General features: G+C 34.4%; 2 protein-coding genes across 2 annotated transcripts; both read left to right on the top strand.

Moving 5' to 3' along the window:
• The first annotated feature begins 891 nt into the window (after positions 1-891).
• Positions 892-10616, top strand: LOC123204835 (DNAJ protein JJJ1 homolog). The gene is made up of 3 exons (XM_044621638.1): positions 892-1104; positions 1253-1747; positions 10179-10616. The coding sequence occupies exons 1-3, from the start codon at positions 892-894 to the stop codon at positions 10614-10616; spliced, it is 1146 nt and encodes a 381-aa protein (XP_044477573.1).
• A 6491-nt stretch (positions 10617-17107) lies between these two features.
• LOC123203873 (S-adenosylmethionine carrier 1, chloroplastic/mitochondrial-like) lies at positions 17108-17811 on the top strand. The gene is made up of 3 exons (XM_044620337.1): positions 17108-17195; positions 17303-17375; positions 17496-17811. Exons 1-3 carry the CDS (start codon positions 17150-17152, stop codon positions 17725-17727), a joined length of 351 nt encoding a protein of 116 aa, XP_044476272.1. The 5' UTR covers positions 17108-17149; the 3' UTR covers positions 17728-17811.
• The last annotated feature ends 3164 nt before the right edge of the window (positions 17812-20975 follow it).

Here is a 20975-nt window from a genome sequence, read left to right as displayed (position 1 = left end):
ATTAAAGTTATTTGGATTCTTTATGATTCCTCGCCACCTCGGCCAATGCATTGGATTTTTTTCTTCTTTTAATAAAAATAAAATTCCCATTGGTTTTCAAGGCTTCCGTACAACAAATTTTGTCCGTATAAATTAAGCATACAAAGTTCATCTGCCTCCCAAAATTATATTTGAAAACTCTTCTTCTTCAAAACTATGCCTATACGAAATTGATTTTCTTTTAGATCAATCTAAAATTGATCCGAAGTTTTTTTGTGTAAAAAATCACAACCTAAATCCGATTTTTCATGTTAAGTTAACGAGTCATGCCATAAATAGTCAAATGGTGGCCTTAAGGTACCAACATTAACAAATTATTTATCAATTTTCATTTTTAATTTGACCTCTGTCAAATATTTTTCACACCACAAAACTAAAGTCGATCCTAGAGGTGGCAGGGGTTGGCCCATCCCAAGCCCTTTTTTTTTTTGGCCAAGCCTATTATTGTAATGGATCATATTAAGTTTATAGATTATCCAATTTTGCTTAAGCCTAGAAATAAGGCTCATGGAATAACCCAACTGGCTACTGTAATGAGTCAAAAAATTTAATTGGGTAAAAATATTAATTTAATTGATAAAAATACCATCTTATGGATACAAAATTAACTTCTAAATTTTAAATGACGGGTGGAAAATTATATTTCTAAAACGAGCTGGGTGGAAATGTAATTTGAACTTATTAAAATACTAAGAATTTATAAATCATAAAGTTAAGTGAATTTATAAATTAATATTATTTTAATAATAAAAAATTCCCATTGGTTCCGTACAACAATTTTCCCTATAAAAGGAGATTCCATTCCAACAAATTTATCTTTCTAAGCTCTGCAGACTCTGATTACATTATTCAATGGCGTCTTCAAACCGATGCCTGGACGAAGTGCTGGGCCTGACCGTCAACTCCTCGCCTGAGGAAATTCGCTCCGCTTACAAGAAACTAGCTCTCCAATGCCATCCAGACAAACTCCTCCGATCCGGCTTAACTCACCACCAAGCCACCGCTCAGTTCCACGAGCCCAACTTTGATTATAGTGTGCTCTCCGACCCCCAAACAACGCGCCTGGTATGATTCTGACCGCACACGGATTCTTTTCTCCTATCTTGATTCGCTCATTAGTCCTGTCCCTAATCTTTTCTTCCATTTCTCCCACCCAGCCTTTCCCGCCTTTTCCGGATATTTGGATTACGGTAATGGGTTTTACAAAGTGTAGTCTGATTTCTTCTACAAGATTCATAATAACGAAATCAATTTCGTCAAGAAAGTAGGGCTAGGATTGGAAACGGTGCGGGATGCGCCAAGAATGGGGAATTTACAGAGTCCGGTGAAAGCAGTGGGGGAGTTTTATAATTACTGGCGCGGGTTCAGTACGGTGATGGGCTTCCGGTGGGTGAAGGGCAAGATGGCGTTGGAAAGGGAGGAATTGAAAGGAGAGTATAATGAGAGGGTAAGAAAAATGGCAGAGTTCGTCAGAAAGAGAGACAAGAGAGTGCTTGATTTACTTGGAATGGTAAATGAGCACAGGAAAAAGATTGAGCGAGAAAGAAAACAACTGGAAGAATTAGAGATGGAGAAGAAGAGGAAAGAATATGTCTGTGAGGTATGCGGAGAGAAGTTTCAGAGAGAGAAGCATGAGCAATGGAGAAAGCGCGTGCAGGATTTGGCCAAATTTGGGGAGAGTTTCGTGCAGGAAGAGGAGGTGAGGGAGGTACAGTGTTGGAGATGCATTAAAACGACATCGGCCTGGGACTCTTTTGTATAATTTTTTCGATGAAACCTTTTTGGGAATTGAGGTTCATAGAGGCCAAGGTGACGTCGTTTTATTATCAGGGTTTAGTTAAGGGAGGGTTTTGCTTGATATAGAATTTGTAGGATTTGGATCTAGAATATTTCTATGAGGTTTAGTAAAATCAACCATGTAATTCAATATATTTTTGTCGAAGGACCAGAGAAAACAAAAACCATTTTTAAAGCAGTTCAATCTATTGTTCAACAGATTACGTCCACTTTTATATTATTAAGTGTTTGGGATAGAATTTAGTAAAGTAATTGTAAATCATACAAAAAGGCTTTTGAAGGATGTTATATGTTAGTCTCGTACGTATAAGAGATATTTTTTAGAATTGATCATTTTCAAAAGAAATAGTTTATGTTTTGCTCTACTGTTAGACATTTCTCATTTAAAGAATATAATCTGTCATTTGACGTTTAATCTATGTCATTTGTTTATGATGGAAAGCAATAACTTTATATTTTATCAATTTGTCATCATTATCTTATAATTTAAATTTTTGATAAAATTGCATCTTTTCTCACCGTTAAGATTATATAAGTCTCATCCTTGGTGAGGAGACTCTTGTAAAATCCAACAACTCTTCTTAGGATTCTTTTCCTAAACCACACATTACTTTCCAAAAGTCATTTATGTTTTAAGACACTTTATTTCCTTTGCATAATCTTTTATTTATAGGATCAAACAATATTTTTAGAACCAAATTGAAAATTAACTCGATGGAAAGACACTTCTAAAGTGGTCCCTTATTCTCGAGGTCTTCCTCAATCTTTTTCCTATGCTCATTTACCATTTGCTAAAGATATCACTTTCTCATTATACTCTCCTTTCAACTCCTCCTCCTCTACCATCATCCCACCCTCCACCCAGTGAAAGTCCATCACCGTACTGAACCCGCCCCAATATTTATAAAACTCCCTCACTTTCTTCATCGGACTTTGTAAATTCCCCATTCTTGATGCCTCCTATATCATGTCCAATTTCAACACTAATTTCTTTATGAAATTGATTTTGTTTTTGTGAATCTTGTTGAAAAAATCAGAGTACACTTTGTAAAACCTATTATCGAAATCCAAATATCTAGAAAAGGCAGGAAAGGCTAGATTAGAGAATGGAAGAAAAGATTGGGGACAAAACGAATCAAGGTCGAAGAAAAGAATTCGTACACAATGAGGATCATATCAGGCATGTTGTTTGGGGTCGAAAAGAACATTATAAGCAAAGTTGGGTTCTTGGAACTGAGTTGTGCACGTTACTGCAAGTATTATATCCTACAATAGACTACTAGGCCATATTATAAGCAATGTTGGAAGAAAATCCACAGATGCCTCCTCATAACAACCCTTATAATTAAAGTCATGGACTAACATGTATGCAACTCAAGCCACTTACTCAACTCAAGTTTGTATTAGTTTTCACTCTAACTTGTCTATCATGTCTTACTTATAATTAATCTATCAACATATGATCAATGTTATTTGCCCAAAAATATAAGAAAAGTTGGCATTTGGCTGAGTGATTCACAAATACATTATTCACCACTTTCAGGGCAAACACACAAAGAGCAGAAAGCATAAGAGGGATAAAAGTCATTGGACAAATGTTAGGAAAGTCAAATTAACACAAAGTTTAGAATGATTATAGGAAGTCAAGTTAGTAATGCTAGTTTTCTTTTTGGATTGGTATTAAACTTGTTGTGATTGATGAATTCATGTTTGGGATGCTTGGATTTTATAATATGATGATATATGAGAATGAATGTACATAAACTTTACTGTATTTTCATATTAAGAACATGTTAAACTTGATAAACAAAGAAACATATGAAAATCCATGGCCTGTTCTGAATGTGTGCAATAGAGCATGTTAAAGTATAATTTTTGGAATGAAAAGCATGACCTAAGGTAGAGATTTAAACTCTGCACAACAAGACATAGAAATTGTGGATGAAGAATGTTGAGTTTGAATTTAAGACGATGGTGGATGGTGTTGCGCAAAGAGAAACAATCGTGCATGCATTAGGTCGATTATAACATGATTGTGCATCGGATGAATGACGGTGACATTACATTTAAGAATGTACAATCATATATTATGAGGTGCACACCCATGTAAGTAGTCATTGGGCACATAGTCATAAGCACAAAAGGTGCATAGTCGTGATAGGAAGAGTTGGAATCATGGCCGTGCACTTTTCATGCCTAACGACCATATGCTATATAATTAGAAGGACCTTATAATAGATGAACTAAGGTGAGAAAAAATAAAGAAGGAAAAATATTTTGTTGTCTTGTACGACCATGCATGTAAAATATAAAATATATGATAAACAATGTGAGTAATAGAAAGATCAATTTTATGAAACCAAAACTACCCTTTTTTTAACACAATTTTCTGCATATAGCAACATTTTAACAATTGGTGCACTTAACAGTGAAGCCAAGGAATAAATTACAAAAACCTGATGAAATGTAAATCAAGGATTTGTGCTAGATAATAGATCATACAGGCCAAGTTTATAATAATCTATCATCTAATATATACGAAAGTTAATTGAACAGCCATAACTTGAACATTAATATGTGATATATATATATAGCTTTTAAAAGACATCAAGCTTAACAATAATTTCCCATATGAACTAGGAAACCTAATGAGTCCTAAGGTCCCCGCCCAAACTCTTTATATGCAAAATAAGGGCTGAAAAATAAGGCAATTGTAGGTCTGATCACAAACTTAGCTGCTTGATGGTAGTAAAGGCTTGTCCTTCAGCATTCCAACTCAATCTCTACAACAGATGGATCAGCATTCTTAACATAACTCGTAGTAAGAAAATCCTTTATGCATGATTTATGATTTACTTCTTTCAAGTTAGAACCTTGGTGTGAGCAAGTTCTCTCCTACTTTTATTGTCTGCCACTAGGATCAAACTATTGTTTCCCTTCATCCAAGGATGGATCATCCAATCCGAATAAATGATTAATCAACCAAGCAAACAGTAATAATTGACGCTCAACCCTAGCTGAAAATAACAGTTTATAAAATGATCCATTGAAACACAAGAAGGACCGAATGAAACATAATTGTGATCAAGTCTCGAAACAATTACCATGTCAGTATGTAACGTCCATCTTCGAGACATCACAACACAGTTTGAAATAAGCATTAAAGCTTAAAACAACAACAAACAATCAGAAATAGAGCAAGAACTGGCAAGAAGCAAAGACATATACTATATCAAATCATACAACCCGACTCATGGATCTTCTGAGTCGGATTTGTAGGCTAGCCTGACCTAATACTATTTAAATAATATTAAAAATTAATTTTTTATTAAAATTAAGTCAGCCTGCCCAGCCTATAGACGCTTCTATTAAGAACCATTATTATTTTAAGAAAATTGATTATATTAATATTTTTCATAAATTATAGTAAGATTTATAATTATATTAATATTAATTATTTTCCATAAATTATGACTAAAAATTGTGACTTTTTCGATATTCTAGTATGGTGGAGAGCACATGAAAACACTTATCTTGTATTTTCTGTCATGACATGTGATCTACTAACGTCTTTGGTATTTACTGCAACATTAAAATTAACTTTTAGTGCAAGTGGATGGATATACAATGGCAAACGATCCAACTTAAACTATACTATGGTTGAGATGATAATATGCATGAAATATTAGGCAATTGCAAAATTCAAGTTGTAGAATCGGGTTGCGGATGATATATTTAAAGAATTCAAGAATTTAAAGGTTGAAGATGAATAAAAATTATATAAATAAGAATTAGAATTTGTATATTATATAAATGAATTAATTTGTATCATGTCCGATTTTTTTTATCATATAATCATGGTATTCCTCTACCATAAGTAAGAGATTATCAATAAAATATTTTAGATAATGTCCTTAATTCTATTAATTTGAATAAATTATTAATATTTAATTATATAAAAAAAATTATTTTATTAATAAAATTAACAAGCCACTTACGAAAGGCCCACAGGGTGACCTACTATGATGCAGCCTAATTTGACATCTCTATTATAATCAGTATACAGTCATGCATGTTTTGTCCTTAGAATGACCGTGCATTTGAGTTTGGAATGCTAATTCCAAGCTATTCTTGCCATGTTTTCACTATGAAACAAAACTAATAAATATATCATTGTTTGTAACATATATACAATACCAAATAACCTTATTTCTTCTCATTCAATAGGTTTACAGAGTACAGAGATTATTTGGAAAACAATATCAAGGTAGATCAAAACCCATATATCACTACTATACTCAAAACATGATTATTAGATTCATCAAATGTCACAATATTCATCTAACCATTCAACTAGATCATGGCATCCTCATAAATACCAATACAAAGGCTCTCATGTTCTTGCTTTCCAACTAGAAGAATTTGATGTCACCCTCTCATCTCTTGATCAATGAAAACTATGATCATAGGAGAAGCAAGATACCAAATAAATCTCTCACAACTTGGATAAGAATCGAAGTATATAATATGGGATAATAGCGTGATATTTGTGATAATGTGCCTTATACAAAAATTCAAACTATATCTTCATGCACGGATGTGGAACCTTCAAACACAATTATTTATCAGCTTAAAAACTCACTTTTAACACTTAATCACACTCTTATCTTAGCTATTAATCCAAAAATAACTGAATTAACTTATTAAAAGATAGAATTACCCTTAGGAGATACTTGTTAGTGTTATATCATGCGATTAGGTATTTTGTTGGTACCCAATTTGATATTCCTCGTAAGTGCACAAACTTTTATTGCAAAAAAAAATCTTCATTCCAACATGCTTTAAGGAACACAAATAAACCTTCCATCCTAAGAACAATAAGAAGACCTCCGTTTAGTAATAAATTTGTTCAAAACTTTTCAAATGAATTTTCCTATTACCCTATGTGACAACAATATTCTATTATTGTAAATATTTTATTTTAGTTGAATAATGATAGGAACAAACCCCCTAAAATATCATTAGAATTAGGGTTTTCGTGATACTCCTATAAATATAATTTCTCCTAAAGAGAGGAGAGACAAACACAAAAATGCACTTGCTCTCTTCTGTAACATTCTCTTCTTCATAATAAATCTTATAAGATAAAATTAACAACTACAATTGTGGACAATGTTTTTTAAATATTAGGCTAAATTATGTTAAATATGTTTCGTCTTCTTTATTTTCTCTTTATTCATATCATGTTGTAGTACATGTCGGAATCAATTACCAGATTTTTATCACTCTTATCATTCTTACTCGATGCTTGGGATTACTTCAATTGATAACAAATAGTATTATATATCAACAACCTCTTCTTCTTCCCCACTCCTCACCATGTTAACCACCTCAAGGATGTGTCCCAAGCCCTGAAAGATGTGACAGAATATGGGAAGCAAAGATGGATACCCAATTTAGATCACTATGTAAATAGTTCTTTTGAAGGACTTGTATTAGGAGGATTAGCTGGTGGTATGTGTCTTTCTTCTGCTTAATCCTAAATTCTATCCTTCAAAATTGTTTCTTCTGAATTCATTGTAAGTGTTGCTTACCACTTGTTCATCGATTACATTGTGCAGGTTTTGCAGCATATCTTACCACCCCCTTAGATGTCATCCAAAGTACAGGGATCAACTGTAAGGTACCACTTTCTTTAGGCATCTATTTTTAAGGAGATGCATTTGTCAATAGACTTTCTCAAACTTTGAAGCTATTGGGTTTGGGTCCACCTATTCCAGGCATTTGGAATTAACTGCAGTTGGGCGGTTGGATCAGTGGTTAAAAGACAGTTGGACATATATAAAAATGTCCTAAAACAACCAAATGAAAAACTGACGCAAAAATTAATCTCCCCTCCCGGGAACGCCTTTTCTCCCCTCTGCCTAAGAAGAAAAAAACAGAGAACAAGAATACAAGGCCACCAAAAGCTCTCCTCCAGGATCCAGATACAAAGTGCATGAGAGGAAATAGTGCTGTGGAAATCACATAATTGGAATGTTTCGGATGCATCTCGAATACATAATCAAATCTGGGTATGCAATTTCCTATAAACTGATTTAGAGAATTTGGCATATCAGATTTCCAGCAGAAGCGAATATCAGAACTAGAAATTATAGCAAGAATAACATTTCTATTATTATTGGAAACTCATAGGTATAAGGGGTGGTTGGATGCGGTTCATAGGATCTGGATGATGGAAGGTGCCAAGGGAATGTTCAGAGGAAGCATGCCCAGGGTTACTTGGAATATTCCGGCCTCCGCCCTCACCTTCATGGCGGTTGAGTTCCTCAGAGACCATTTTAACGAAAAATTAGATAATGATTTTACTGAAGAAGTTGCCAGCTTGTCCATAAAGAAAAAAGAATCTATACAAGAAATGGCATAGGATAAATCTCAATAGTTTTACCCAAATTGTATGTCTTCTAAGGAACCGAGTTGGCGAACATAATTGATCCATTTATTAAGTTTACTGGGGCTCCATTTTTTTTTTTTTAATTTTTGTTTAAACAGGGATTAGTATATTGATGTATAAAAAAGAAAAACAAAGATGGACCAGTGCCTGGGATTGGATTCAAACTAAGTTTATCTGAGTTTAATATTTTGGAACTCAAACTTTAGGGATGTTCGACTTATAAAGCTTGTGACTCTAAAAAATTCAATACGAATCAACTAAAATAATATCGTTTTGGTGAATATGTATCAAAACAAAATTGTTTTAGTATTAAACCAAATTCAAACTGAAATAAGTTGAATTTGAGCTTAAATGAGTTCAAACTTAACTTGACTCGACTCAAGTCTAGCCTTACTAGTGCCTACTATATAGAACTTTACAAGAAACTCAAAAATCTTCTTTATATGAACACTAAAGAGTAGTGAGACTCGACTACTACTTGCACACTACATCAACTCAATTACTCCTTGCATATTAATTAAAACCAAGTCAGATGTTTCTTTCATTATTTTGACAATAACATGCCAAAAGAAGGTTTATTTTTGGATAATATTAGATGAATTTTTCTTAAACAACATAAGTGGAGACATGCAATTCGACCTGAATCTAATCTAAGATGATGCAATTTACCCTAAAGCAATTCAAGATTACATTTAGCCAATACCATTCCAATTATTTAGAATAGTGGTAGATTCAATATTTGATTTTATTTTCTATTAAAGATAGGAATATAAGTGATTAATTCTCAACTTACTAAAGAGAAAAAAATTTATAATATAGAGGCCAAATGAATATTTCCCACCCAAGGTTTGATGCAAACCCGACTTCCCACTTACTAATTATAAAAAATCTAAATACTTATCAATCTATTAAATTTTATTGTTACTATCAGAGGTAAAATTGTTATTTATGAAAATATTAAAAAATAAAAATTTATCACATTTTCTCCTTTAAGTTTAAAAATCTAACAAATTTATCCACTCAAAATTTGAAAAATCAACTTTTCGTCGTAAAGTTTTTTCAACCACTATTGTTAGCAACCAAAGATAGCGACAATGGCATTTTTCGTCCCTCCCAACTTCTCTCTCAGTCTTACTCTATTTTCGACCATCGTTGATCGTCAAAAACAATTCTTTGTCTCCAGATGAAGATGTTTCGTCTTCATCTTCCTAATATATATTTTATAAAGTGATAAATCTACCTTTTTATGTATGCAAAACTAACTTCTGAATTTTGAATGATGGGTGGAAAATCATATTTCTCAAAGGAGATGGGTGGATAAAAACTTTATTGAAATTAAAGTTGTTTGGTTATTATGATTCGTCGCCACCTCAGCCAATGCATTGGATTTTTTTTCTTCTTTTACCAAAAATAAAATTCCCATTGGTTTTCAAGGCTTCCGTACAACAAAATTTTCCACATAAATAAAGCCATTCAAAGCTCATCTGCCTCCCAAAATTATATTCAACGGCGTCTCCTTCTTCAAAACGATGCCTATACGAAATCCTCGGCCTGACCGTCAACTCCTCGCCGAACGAAGTTCGCTCCGCTTACAAGAAACTAGCCCTCCAACGCCACCCAGACAAGCTCCTCCAGTCCGGTTTAACTCACCACCAAGCCACCGCTCAGTTCAAAGAACTCAACTTCGCCTACAGTGTTCTCTCCTACCCCAAACAGCGCGCCTGGGATGATTCTCATCGCGCAGATTCTTTCCTCCAATCTTGATTCGCTTTTGAACTCCGTCCCCAATATTTTCTTCCATTTCTCCAACCCCGCCTTTCCCGGCTTTTCTGGAAATTCGGATTCTAGTAACGGATTTTACAAAGTGTACTCTGATTTTTTCGAATAGATTTACAAGAGTGAAGTGGATTTCGTAAAGAAATTAGGGTTGGGATTGGACACGGTGCAGGAGGTGCCAAGAATGGGGAATTTACAGAGTCTGGTTAAGGAAGTGAGGGTCAGTACGGTGGTGGACTTCTGGTGGGTGGAGGGAAAAACGGCGTCGGAGACGGAGGAATTGAAAGAAGAGTATAATGACAGGGTGAAAAAAATAGCGGAGTTTGTGAGAAAGAGAGATAATAGAGTGATTGATTTATTGAGAAAGGTAAAGATTGAGCAAGAAAGAAGAAAGCTAGAGGAATTGGAGATGGAGATGGAGATGAAGAAGAGAGATTATCGTTGTGAGTTGTGCGGAGAAAAATTTCAGAGGGAGAAGCGTGAGCAATGGAGGAAGCGCATGCAGGATGTGGTTGAATTTTGGCAGAGTTTCGTCGAGGAAGAGGGGTAGAGGGAGGAATTGTGTGAGAGATGCATTAAAACGACGTCGGCCTGGGACTATTGTGTGTAGCTTTTGAGAGGAAAAAGTTCCCGGATTTGAGGTTTAAGAAGGGTTTAGTCGTTTTACAGTGAAGGTCATGTCGTTTCATAATTACAAGTTTAGGTAGGCTATAAATATTTAGTAGTTTAATACTTGATGATAATAATAACAATAAATCATGTGAATTTATTCATTGTAACTTATTGTCTAGCATATTGAAACCTTATATCTAAAACTTAGGTCTTATACAAAAATCTACACCAATGAGTAATACATAAAATTAAAGCAATCACACTTCCCTTACCAGACCACTAAACACTCAAACTTCAGTTCCCGAAACCTTATCTTCTAAGAACCTATAAACAAGAGTCCTAGGCTGATGTCATTTTATAGCATCTCTAACACTATTCCTCCTCCTCCTCCTCCTCCCCTTCCTCCATAAAACTTTGCCCAAATTCAACCACATCCAACACGTGCTTCCTCCATTGCTCACACTTCTCCCTTTGAAACTTCTTTCTGCATGCCTCACATAAATACTCCTTTCTCATCTTCTCCATCTCCAGTTCTTTCACATCTCTTCTTGCTCGTTGAATCTTCTTCCTATGCTTATTTACCATTCTCAATAAATCTATCACTCTTTCTCATGAACTTTGCCATTTTTCTCACCCTCTTGTTATACTCTCCTTTCGACTTCTCGTTCTCTTCACTGTCTTGCCCTTCACCCATATGAAGTCCATCATTGTACTAAGCCTACCCCAATATTTATATCACTTCCTTCACTGGAGTCTATGAATTCCCCATTCTTGGTACCTCCCACACCGTGTCCAATCCCACCCCTAATTTCTTTACGAAATCAATTTCATTCTAGTGAATCTTATCAAAAAAATTAGAATATATTTTGTACAATCCATTACCAAAATCAGAATATCCGAAAAAGGCAAGAAAGGCGAGATTGGAGAAATGGAAGAAAAGATTGGGGACAGAGTTAAAGAATGAATTGAGGTCAGAGAAAATAATATTTGTGCAATGAGAATCATACCAGACACGCTATTTGTGGTTAGGGAGAACATTGTAGGCAAAGTTGAGTTCTTGGAACTGAGGTGTGCACCCTATTGCGTCTATTATGTTCTACCGCACACTATTAGGCACTAGTATAAACAGTTTAGGAAGAAAAATTTACAGGTGTCATCTTGTAACAACCCTCATGACTAAAGTTATGAACTAGTATGTATGCATCTCGACCCACTAACTCAACCCATGTTCATATTAGCTTTCACCATAACTTGTCTCTAATGCCTTGTTGATAATTACTCTATCCACGTGTTTCGTACCAGTGAATACCTTATGTATCCATTGTAACACTCTCATATATGCTCTAGGGGCATTTTAATGTTTTTTCTTTTAGAAAATTTCAAACTCCAACTACATGCATGGATGTGCAACCTTTATGCACAGTTATTCATTCGTTTAAAAACTCACTTATAACACTTAGCCACACTCTTATCTTAGCTATTAATTCAAAATAACTTAATTAACTTATTAAAAAATAAAATTACCTTTAAGATATACTTGTGAGTGTTACATCATGTGATTAGGTATTTTAAAATTAGAGATATAGCAACACCAAATTACATGATGACGTGTCATTATTTGTATACATAATTTTATTGTTTTATAAGTGAGGTATAGCTGCAAGTACTCACAATTTTTTCAAATTATTCAACTTATCAAGGTTTTCTTTAACATTTGACAATATTATGCCCTAAATGATCAAATGTTGGCCTTATCTTATCAATACTAATAAATTATTTAAAATAATACTACATGTATAAACAAATTATATATACTTATTCATATAGTCTAATATGGTAGGATTTGATTGAGTGATTTTAAAGCGAAAGAAATAGTAACTATTCATATCACCTGATCACGAATTGTCACCACAATTTATACAATTTATTTATACATATAATTTTATTCAATTCTTTATAAATTTGCCTTAATAATTTGATCTCCATCAAATATTTTTGACACCACAAAACAAAGGGCTAGGCCCCTCCAAAATCGCCAATGTCTAACAAATTAAATAAAAGTATTAAAATCTTCAACTTCTTGAGAGCCAAAAATTTAGTAGTAATAGTGACCAGTTTTATGGAGCGCATGAACTTGTTCGGTAAGGGCTCCTGACAAATATCGAGTCATTGGGTGTTATTTTAATTGTTAATTTAAAATTACTTAATTATATGTTTACACATAATATGTATGTTAATTATATATTAAAAATATATATATATAGTTTTATTAATTCAAAGGAAAAGGAGATATAACCTGATCTGTATCTGTTTCTGGTTCCCTGGTCTACATGTAAATCGCCTTATCATGGCAAGCCCTTGCACAAATGCAACCATTGCCCCAATTTGTTAGTATTGCATGCAAAATTGCAGTCAACTGAATAATGGGCAAACTTGATATTTTTTATGGAAAGGTAATTTTGCTATTTAAATAAATCCTAGATTAATTTAATCCATTTTCCCTTCATTTTTCTTTTTTCTCTTTACCCTTAGTTATATATAAGGTTAGGGCTAGACCCGAACCGAGTTAGCTCAGGCTTGAAAACTAGCTTAGCTCAATTCGAATTTGTTTACTTCCAATATGAACCAAGTTTGAGTTACAAGATTTGACTTATTTTAGAACTGAGCCAACCTCGAACTATAGACTGTTCAGCTTGGTTTGACTTGTGAGTTGGATAGATGACTCAATTCAATTTAAACTTGTCTTATGGCTCTATTTGAATTTCATTAAATAATTGTTAAACGATATCGTTTTGTCAATGAACCATAAATTCAAATCACGAATTTGAACCACATATCTAAGCTATAAATTTGAATAATACATTCGAATAGAACTCAAGTCAAAATGTGTTCAGGCTCGGTTCAGTTCATATTCACCCCTATATAAGGTTATATTCTCCCATTCATAGAATGTTGGTGCATTATCATCAAACTAATGCAACAACACACACAACACAAACCCTGGAATTACTGTTTATTTGGTATGTGCAATTTTTTTCTTTTTCAAATTTAACCATCCAAATGATCTCCAATTCACACCAAAGTTATATCAATGCAAAGAGGACTCAAAGAACTTTCTATCAAGCTATGACAGAAATCATAACTCATCAGATAAAACAATCGAAACGTGTGACAAAATCAGTGATAAAACTGTAATTATTTTACAACTCTCTGTCATGCAACTTCAAATACATGCACATGCAATCAATTTGGATTTTAAGGCAAAAGCATAAACATTGACCAAGGCATAAAGGAAATTCCACCAACCTTGAGGGTATTCTACCTCCAATTCTTCCACCAAGAATGAAATGGATAAAGGAAAAAGGAGGAAGCCAACAAAGCTTTGCTTCAAACTTTCATCACATCAATTGTCTAGCCTTTTACAAAGTATGGCCACCCCTTTTTATATGAAAGAAGTGGCAGCAAGATACAATATTTTCTCTCTAAGTCAACTAAAAATGGCATGAATAAAGCTAGACCATTCATTATAAACCAAACCCATATATAGTAATTAACTAATAACAAAAGTTAGTTGTTTTTTTCCTTAATTTTGGGAATTATTTTTCCTAACTAAAACAACAAAATTCTAATTTAGTTTCAATGTAACTAAAAACCAATTTTGGGCGCTTTGGGCTTCTCAAAATGATGTTTGGACGTTTAGGCCATTGATGGACTTTCAAAGTCACACTTTTGGTGTAATACCCTCAGGTATATTTCAGGGACAATTATGTCTTTTGACCCTGTTTTGAGATTTTTCTCATTTTAAATATATATATGTATGGGTGTGTTTTTTTTATATACATATATATATATATATATATATATCTAAAGAAAAAGAAAAAAAAAAAGAAGAAGTCAAAAAGTCAAAAAGAAAAGGAAAAAGACAAAGAGAAAAAGAGAAAGAGATAAGGCTTAGATATAGAGAGAAAGAGAAGACTTTTCCGTCATTTTTACATCTTCTCCCGTAAAGCTCCAGCAGCCAGCCTCCCTTCATGTTCTTTTCTTTTGTTTTGTGAAGCCAAAGGAAGAAATTGAAGAGATATTGGAAGATAAAATAAAAAGAAAAGAAAAGGAAGCACTTGGAAACTTTGGTAACCAAAGATCTCCTTCCTTCTCCTTTCATCTATGTTTATATGCATGTTATGTGAATGTGTTAGTGTGTTTTGGTATTGATTTAAAGTGATCTTGGTGATAAAGGAAACAAAACAAGGAGAAGGAAGCCAATTTACAAAGATTTGGCTTGAAACAGGGTAAGGGATATCATCCTTGATGTGTGACATATTTTAAGCTTTTGGTTCCTTAGATCTAGGTTATAAATGTTGATTTTGATGTTGAGGAATATTGTTTTGCCATTTGGGATGTCTATGTATGTGATTTTGTTTATGGCAGAAAGTTGCATAATATTTACAGTTTTTGCCACTGCGTTCGTCTCATGTTTTGGCTGCCTTATCTGATGAATTATGAGTGCTATTATATCTTGTTGGAAAGATCTTTGAATCCTCTTTCCAATGATATATAGCTTGTATGAATTGGGGATCATGTGAATTGTTAAATATTGCATGAAACACAAGGACTGCTTTATCAAATAAACAGGGGAGGCAGTTTTTGCCACTGAATTTATCTGCTGTTTTGACTGCCTGATTGAATGAATTATGAGTGCTATTGTAGCTTGTTAGAAAGCTATTTGAATCCTCTTTTCAACTATATATAGCTTGTATGAATTAGGAACCATTTGGACTGTGAAATTGTATGAAAAAGAAGGCTGCCCTGTCAAATGAACAGGGCTATGAACAGTATTTCACAGTTTGGAAAGGAAAAAAGAAAGAAAAGAAAGGAAAGGAAAAGAAAAGAAAGGAAAGGAAAGGAAAGGAAAAAAAAAAAGAAAGAAGAGAAAAACAAAAGAAATAAAAGTAAGAAAAGGTTGGGACTCAAGATTCAAGGGTCGTCCCAAGAGTAATGTCTGGTGAGTTATGAATAAATTTAGATGGAAGCAAAATTAGTAAGATATAAGACTCGCATGCATGCTATAAACTATGAGGGGGCACTTTACACTACACCGCCCGTAGTAGGGCACGTCCGCAGTAGGACACGTCCGTAGTAGGACATAGACCTCTAGTAGGGTCTGCTCGCAGTAGAGCATGCTCGCAGCAGAGCTCAATTCAGATTCAGAAACAGTGTAGTGAAAGAAAAAAAGAGCTTGAGCTTAGAAAAGTGTCAAATCCCTATAGTTAGCTTCCAGAAAGTATTAAATAGACACCAGATGGGACAAAGTATGACCCAAATAGTAAAGAGTGAACTAAATTACCCCTTCAATCTCTTATAGAGGTTAGGATGTGAGGTTGAGTCCCAAAAGTGAGTTAGAACAGAAAAAAAAAAAAGGATAGTTTACTTAATCTTTCCCCTTACTGAGTGTTCTTATCACTCACTCCCTTTTCTTTCCTGATTGCAGGTACAGGTGATCGAGGTAGCTGCGAGGCAGGGTCAGGTCAGCGTAGGTAGATCCGGTTAGAGCAGGTTATCTCTGGTTTATATTACATGCATACAGTGGCATGTTTTTATCGACTTTTGACTTTTTGAGATTATGGTACAGTTACATATGATTACTCCCTGTTTTCAGATACTTTTAGATGAGTCTTCATATGAGTATATACATCTTTTGTTCGCTTCCAGATTTTTAGTTTTCTTGGAATACTTCCTAAACACTTTTAATGATGCGTTTATTGTAAAGTATTTAAAAAAAAAAAAAAATTAGACGCTACGAATATTAATTCGTAACATTTCTCCTTCGGTGGGTAGTACTACTAGGGAGGGATGTTACATTTGGATTAATCGAAGCAAGCTATTCACTTGGACCTTGGGTGCATGTAATGAGACTATATCCAAAAGTGGGTTTGGGCCAAAAATGAAGAAGGATAACATCCTTGGGTTGGTGCATTGTTGAAAATTCATGCTCTTTAGCTTTTTGGGTGGTAAGTAGGCTTGGGGTAGGTTTGGGGGTTGAAAGTGAAGAGGTGGCCGAATATGCATCAAATGTCTCTCCAAATCTTCAAGAATTATCACTTCAAAAAAATATGTCTGATCAATTGCAACTAGTGACGAACCACAAGGCCAATTCTCAAAGAATATAGCACTTATAATGAGTACTAAGTTGGATATCAAAGATTATACAATTCTCAAATAATATAATAATGTTATATGGATTTATACTAAGTATTAAATTGGATATCAATGATGATGTACCACTGTGTGATTAGGTTTTGTTTTATTTTTAATTTAAAATTACTCAATCATATAGTGAGACATTATTGTTAGTATCTAATTTGATATTTCTTGTAAGTGCACAAACTTTTATTGCAAATAACATCTCCATTCTGATATACTTTAAGGAACACAAATAAACCTTTCATCCTGCGAACAACAAGAAGACCTCCAATGAGTAGTAAATTTGAAGGACTTGTATTAGGAGGATTAGCTGGTGGTATGTGTCTTTCTTCTGCTCAATCCTATATTCTATCCTTCAAAATTGTTTCTTCTGAATTCATTATAAGTGTTGCCTTCCGCTTGTTCATCGATTACATTCTGCAGGTTTTGCTGCATATCTTACCACCCCCTTGGATGTCATCAAAACAAGAATGCAAGTACAGGGATCAACTGTAAGGTATCATTTTCTTCAATCATCTAGTTTTAAGGTGATGCATTTGTCAATAAAATTTCTCAAACTTGGCTTTTAAATGGATTCTAGGTGAAAATCATTTCTAATATTATTGGAAACTCATAGGTACAAGGGCTGGTTGGACGCAGTTCATAGGATCTCCATGATCGAAGGTGCCAAAGGAATGTTCAGAGTAAGCATACCCAGGATTACTTGGTATATTCCGGCCTCCGCCCTCACCTTCATGGCTGTTGAGTTCCTCAGAGACCATTTTAACCAAAAATTAGATAATTATTTTACTGAAGAAGCTGCAAGTTTGTCCATAGAGAAAAAACAATCTATACGAGAAGTGGCATAGGATAAATCTCAATATTGACCCAAATTGTATATCTTCTCAGGAACCAAATTAATCAACTAAGAGAACATTAATTAATCCATTTAAATTGAGTAATTTCCCATCTCTTATTTTGTTCATTATAGTGTAAGTCCTTTGCTTGTAATCTTTTATGTCATCAGTGGCACAAAATTGGTTGAGTACACTGTTAATTGATCACCTTTTAATAAGTTTTTTGAGTTTATTGGGCTTTTTTTTTTTGTTAAAGAATACTATACGTACCTATTTTTGGTATATAAATATACATATTATCATATTATTGAGTATTGTTTTATTCTTAATTTAAATCACCCAATCATAGAATGATAAATATAAATGTGTATATATTTATGTACTCAAAGTGAATACAAATATTTTTATTTTTTGTCATTTTATTTATTTATTTTTTTGTTAACAATGAACATTAGTATATTGACGAATGAAAAAAGATACAAGGGTGGACTGGTGCCTACCATATAGAGTTTTACCAAAAACTCAAAAATCTTCCATATATGAACACAAAAAAGTAGTGAGACTGATTTCAAGGGTCAACAAAATTAGCGAAATATAAGAATTTTTAAAGAGAAGATCTAAGCTCGAGTTTCTACTAAATTTGTCAAACTTTAATTTTACTAATATAGTGGTGATAGGTTCACTCATAATTAAGTCAATTTAGTTAAAACGAAGTCATGATTTATTGTTTCTTTCATTATTTCGACACATAACATATCAATAGAAAGGTTTACTCTTAAACAATATTAGATAAGTTTTTCTCAAATGACATAGGTGAAAATATGCAATTCTATATAAATCAAACCTAAGATAGTATAATTTAACTAGATCATATCCAGTATTGCATTTAACCAATACGTTTCCAGTTAATTTGAGTTATTTAGAATAGTGGTAGATTCAATATTTGATTTTATTTTCTATTAAGTATAGGAATATAACTGATTAATCTCAAATTACTAAAGGAAAAAAACTTTATAATATGTATTTTATAAATTGATAAATCTAGCCTTTCATGGATACAAAACTAACTTCTGAATTACCAATGATGGGGGGAAATTATATTTCTCAAAGGAGCTGGGTGGACAAGAAACTTTCCTGAAATTAAAGTGATTGGAATTCTTTAGTATTCCTCGCCAGCTCAGCAATACATTGCCATATAAATTCCCACTGGTTTTCAAGGCTTCCGTAAAATAATTTTTTCAATATAAATTAAGCATCTAAGCTCATCGCCATCGGCCTCCCAAAATTCAAAATTAAAATAATCAACGGCGTCTTCAAAACGATGCCTATACGAGGTGCTCGGCCTCACCGTCAACGCCTAGCCGGACGAATTCGCTCCGCTTACAAGAAATTAGCCCTCCAACGCCACTCAGACAAGCTTCTCCTATCCGGCTTAACTCATGACCAAGCCACTTCTGTGTTCCAAAAACCCAACGACGCCTACGGTGTTCTCTCCGACCAGAAACAGCGTGCCTGGTATGATTCTCAGCGCGTACAGATTCCTTTATTCGACTTTGATTCGTTCTTTAACTGCGTCCCGTTCTTTTCTTCAATTTCTGTAGCCCCGCCTTTCTGGCCTTTTTCGGATATTCGGATTCTGGTAACCGATTTTACAAAGACTCTTATTTTGTTGAAAAGATTCCCGTTCTTTTCTTCAGTTTCTCTAGTAGCCCCGCGTTTCTGGCCTTCTCCGGATATTCGGATTCTGGTAACCGATTTTACAAAGGCTCTTATTTTGTTGACAAGATTCAGAAGTATGAACTCGATTTCGTAAGGAAATTAGGGGTGGGATTAGAAATGGTGCGGGAGGCACCAAGAATGGGGAATTTATAGAGTCGGGTGAAGTGAGGGAGTTTTATAAATACTGTGGTGGACTTCCTCTGGGTGGAGGGCAAGACGGCGTCGGATAGGGAGGAGTTGAAAGGAGAGTATAATGACAGGGTGAGAAAATTGGCGACGTTAGTGAGAAAGAAAGATAAAAGGGTGATTGATTGGCTGCAAATGGTAAATTAACGTAGGAAGAAGACTGAGTTTTGGAGATCGCGAAGTATTTCTGTGAGATATGTGGAGAAAAATTTCAGAGCGAGAAGCATGAGCAATTGGTAAAGCACGTGCAGGATGTGGTTGAATTTAGGCAGAGTTTGGCGGAGGAAAGTAAATATTGTGCATCCGATAACAGGAGGATTTTACTTGATATAGAATTTGTACGATTCGGATACAATGGACAATTCAACTCTGATTTTTATCTCTCTTTTTTATGAACTCTGCCATTTTCCTCACCGTGTCATTATGCTTTCCTTTCAACTCTTCCCTCTCCAACGTTGTCTTGCCCTTCATGCACCTGAAGTCCATTACCGTACTGAACCCGCCCCATTATTTGTAAAACTCCTCACTTCCTTCACCGAACTCTGTAAATTCCCTATTCTCGGCGCCTCCCGCACCGTATCCAATCCTATCCCTATTTTCTTTATGAAATTGATTTTGTTCTTGTGAATCTTGTCAAAAAAATCAGAGTACACTTTGTGAAATCTGTTACCAGAATATAAATATTCAGAAAAGGCAGGAAAGCGGGGCTAAAGAAGTCGAAGAAAAGATTCGGGACGGAGTTAAAGAATGAATCATGGTCAAAGAAAATAATCTGTGTTCGGTGAGAAGCATACCATGCGCACTGTTTAGGGTCGGAGAAAACACTACAGGCATTGTTGAGTTCTTGGAGCTGAGTTGTGCACCCCATTGTAGCTATAATGTTTTACTGTAGACTATTGAGCCCTACTATGAATGATGTAGGAAGAAAATCTCATAGATGCTCTCTTGTAACGAGCCTCATGACTAAAATTATGAACTAGCACGTATACATCTTGAGCCACTAACTCAACCTAAGTTCATAATAGCTGTCAGCATTACCTGTCTCTCATGCCTTACTTTGAATTACTTTCTGAACATCCTCGGTACTACTGCATTATACCTCCATTGCTCAAGGTTATTAGGGCTGATGTGATGTCATTTCATTATTAGGGGTTTAGTTGCACGCGCTTCCTCTATTGCTCACAGTTCTCCCTCTGAAACTTCTCTCCGTATACCGCACAGGAGTATTCCTTGGTCTTCTTTTCCATCTCCAATTCCTCTATTTCTCTTTTTGCTCACTCAATTCTCTTCATTCACAGTAAATCAATCACTCTCTTACCTCCCCTTTTTACGAACTCTGCCATTTTTCTTACCCT

Source organism: Mangifera indica, chromosome 20 (genome assembly GCF_011075055.1).
Source record: "Mangifera indica cultivar Alphonso chromosome 20, CATAS_Mindica_2.1, whole genome shotgun sequence".
NCBI classification, from domain to species: domain Eukaryota; kingdom Viridiplantae; phylum Streptophyta; class Magnoliopsida; order Sapindales; family Anacardiaceae; genus Mangifera; species Mangifera indica.
Note: the sequence above shows the minus strand (reverse complement) of the source record. Positions and strands in the feature narration are given on the sequence as shown.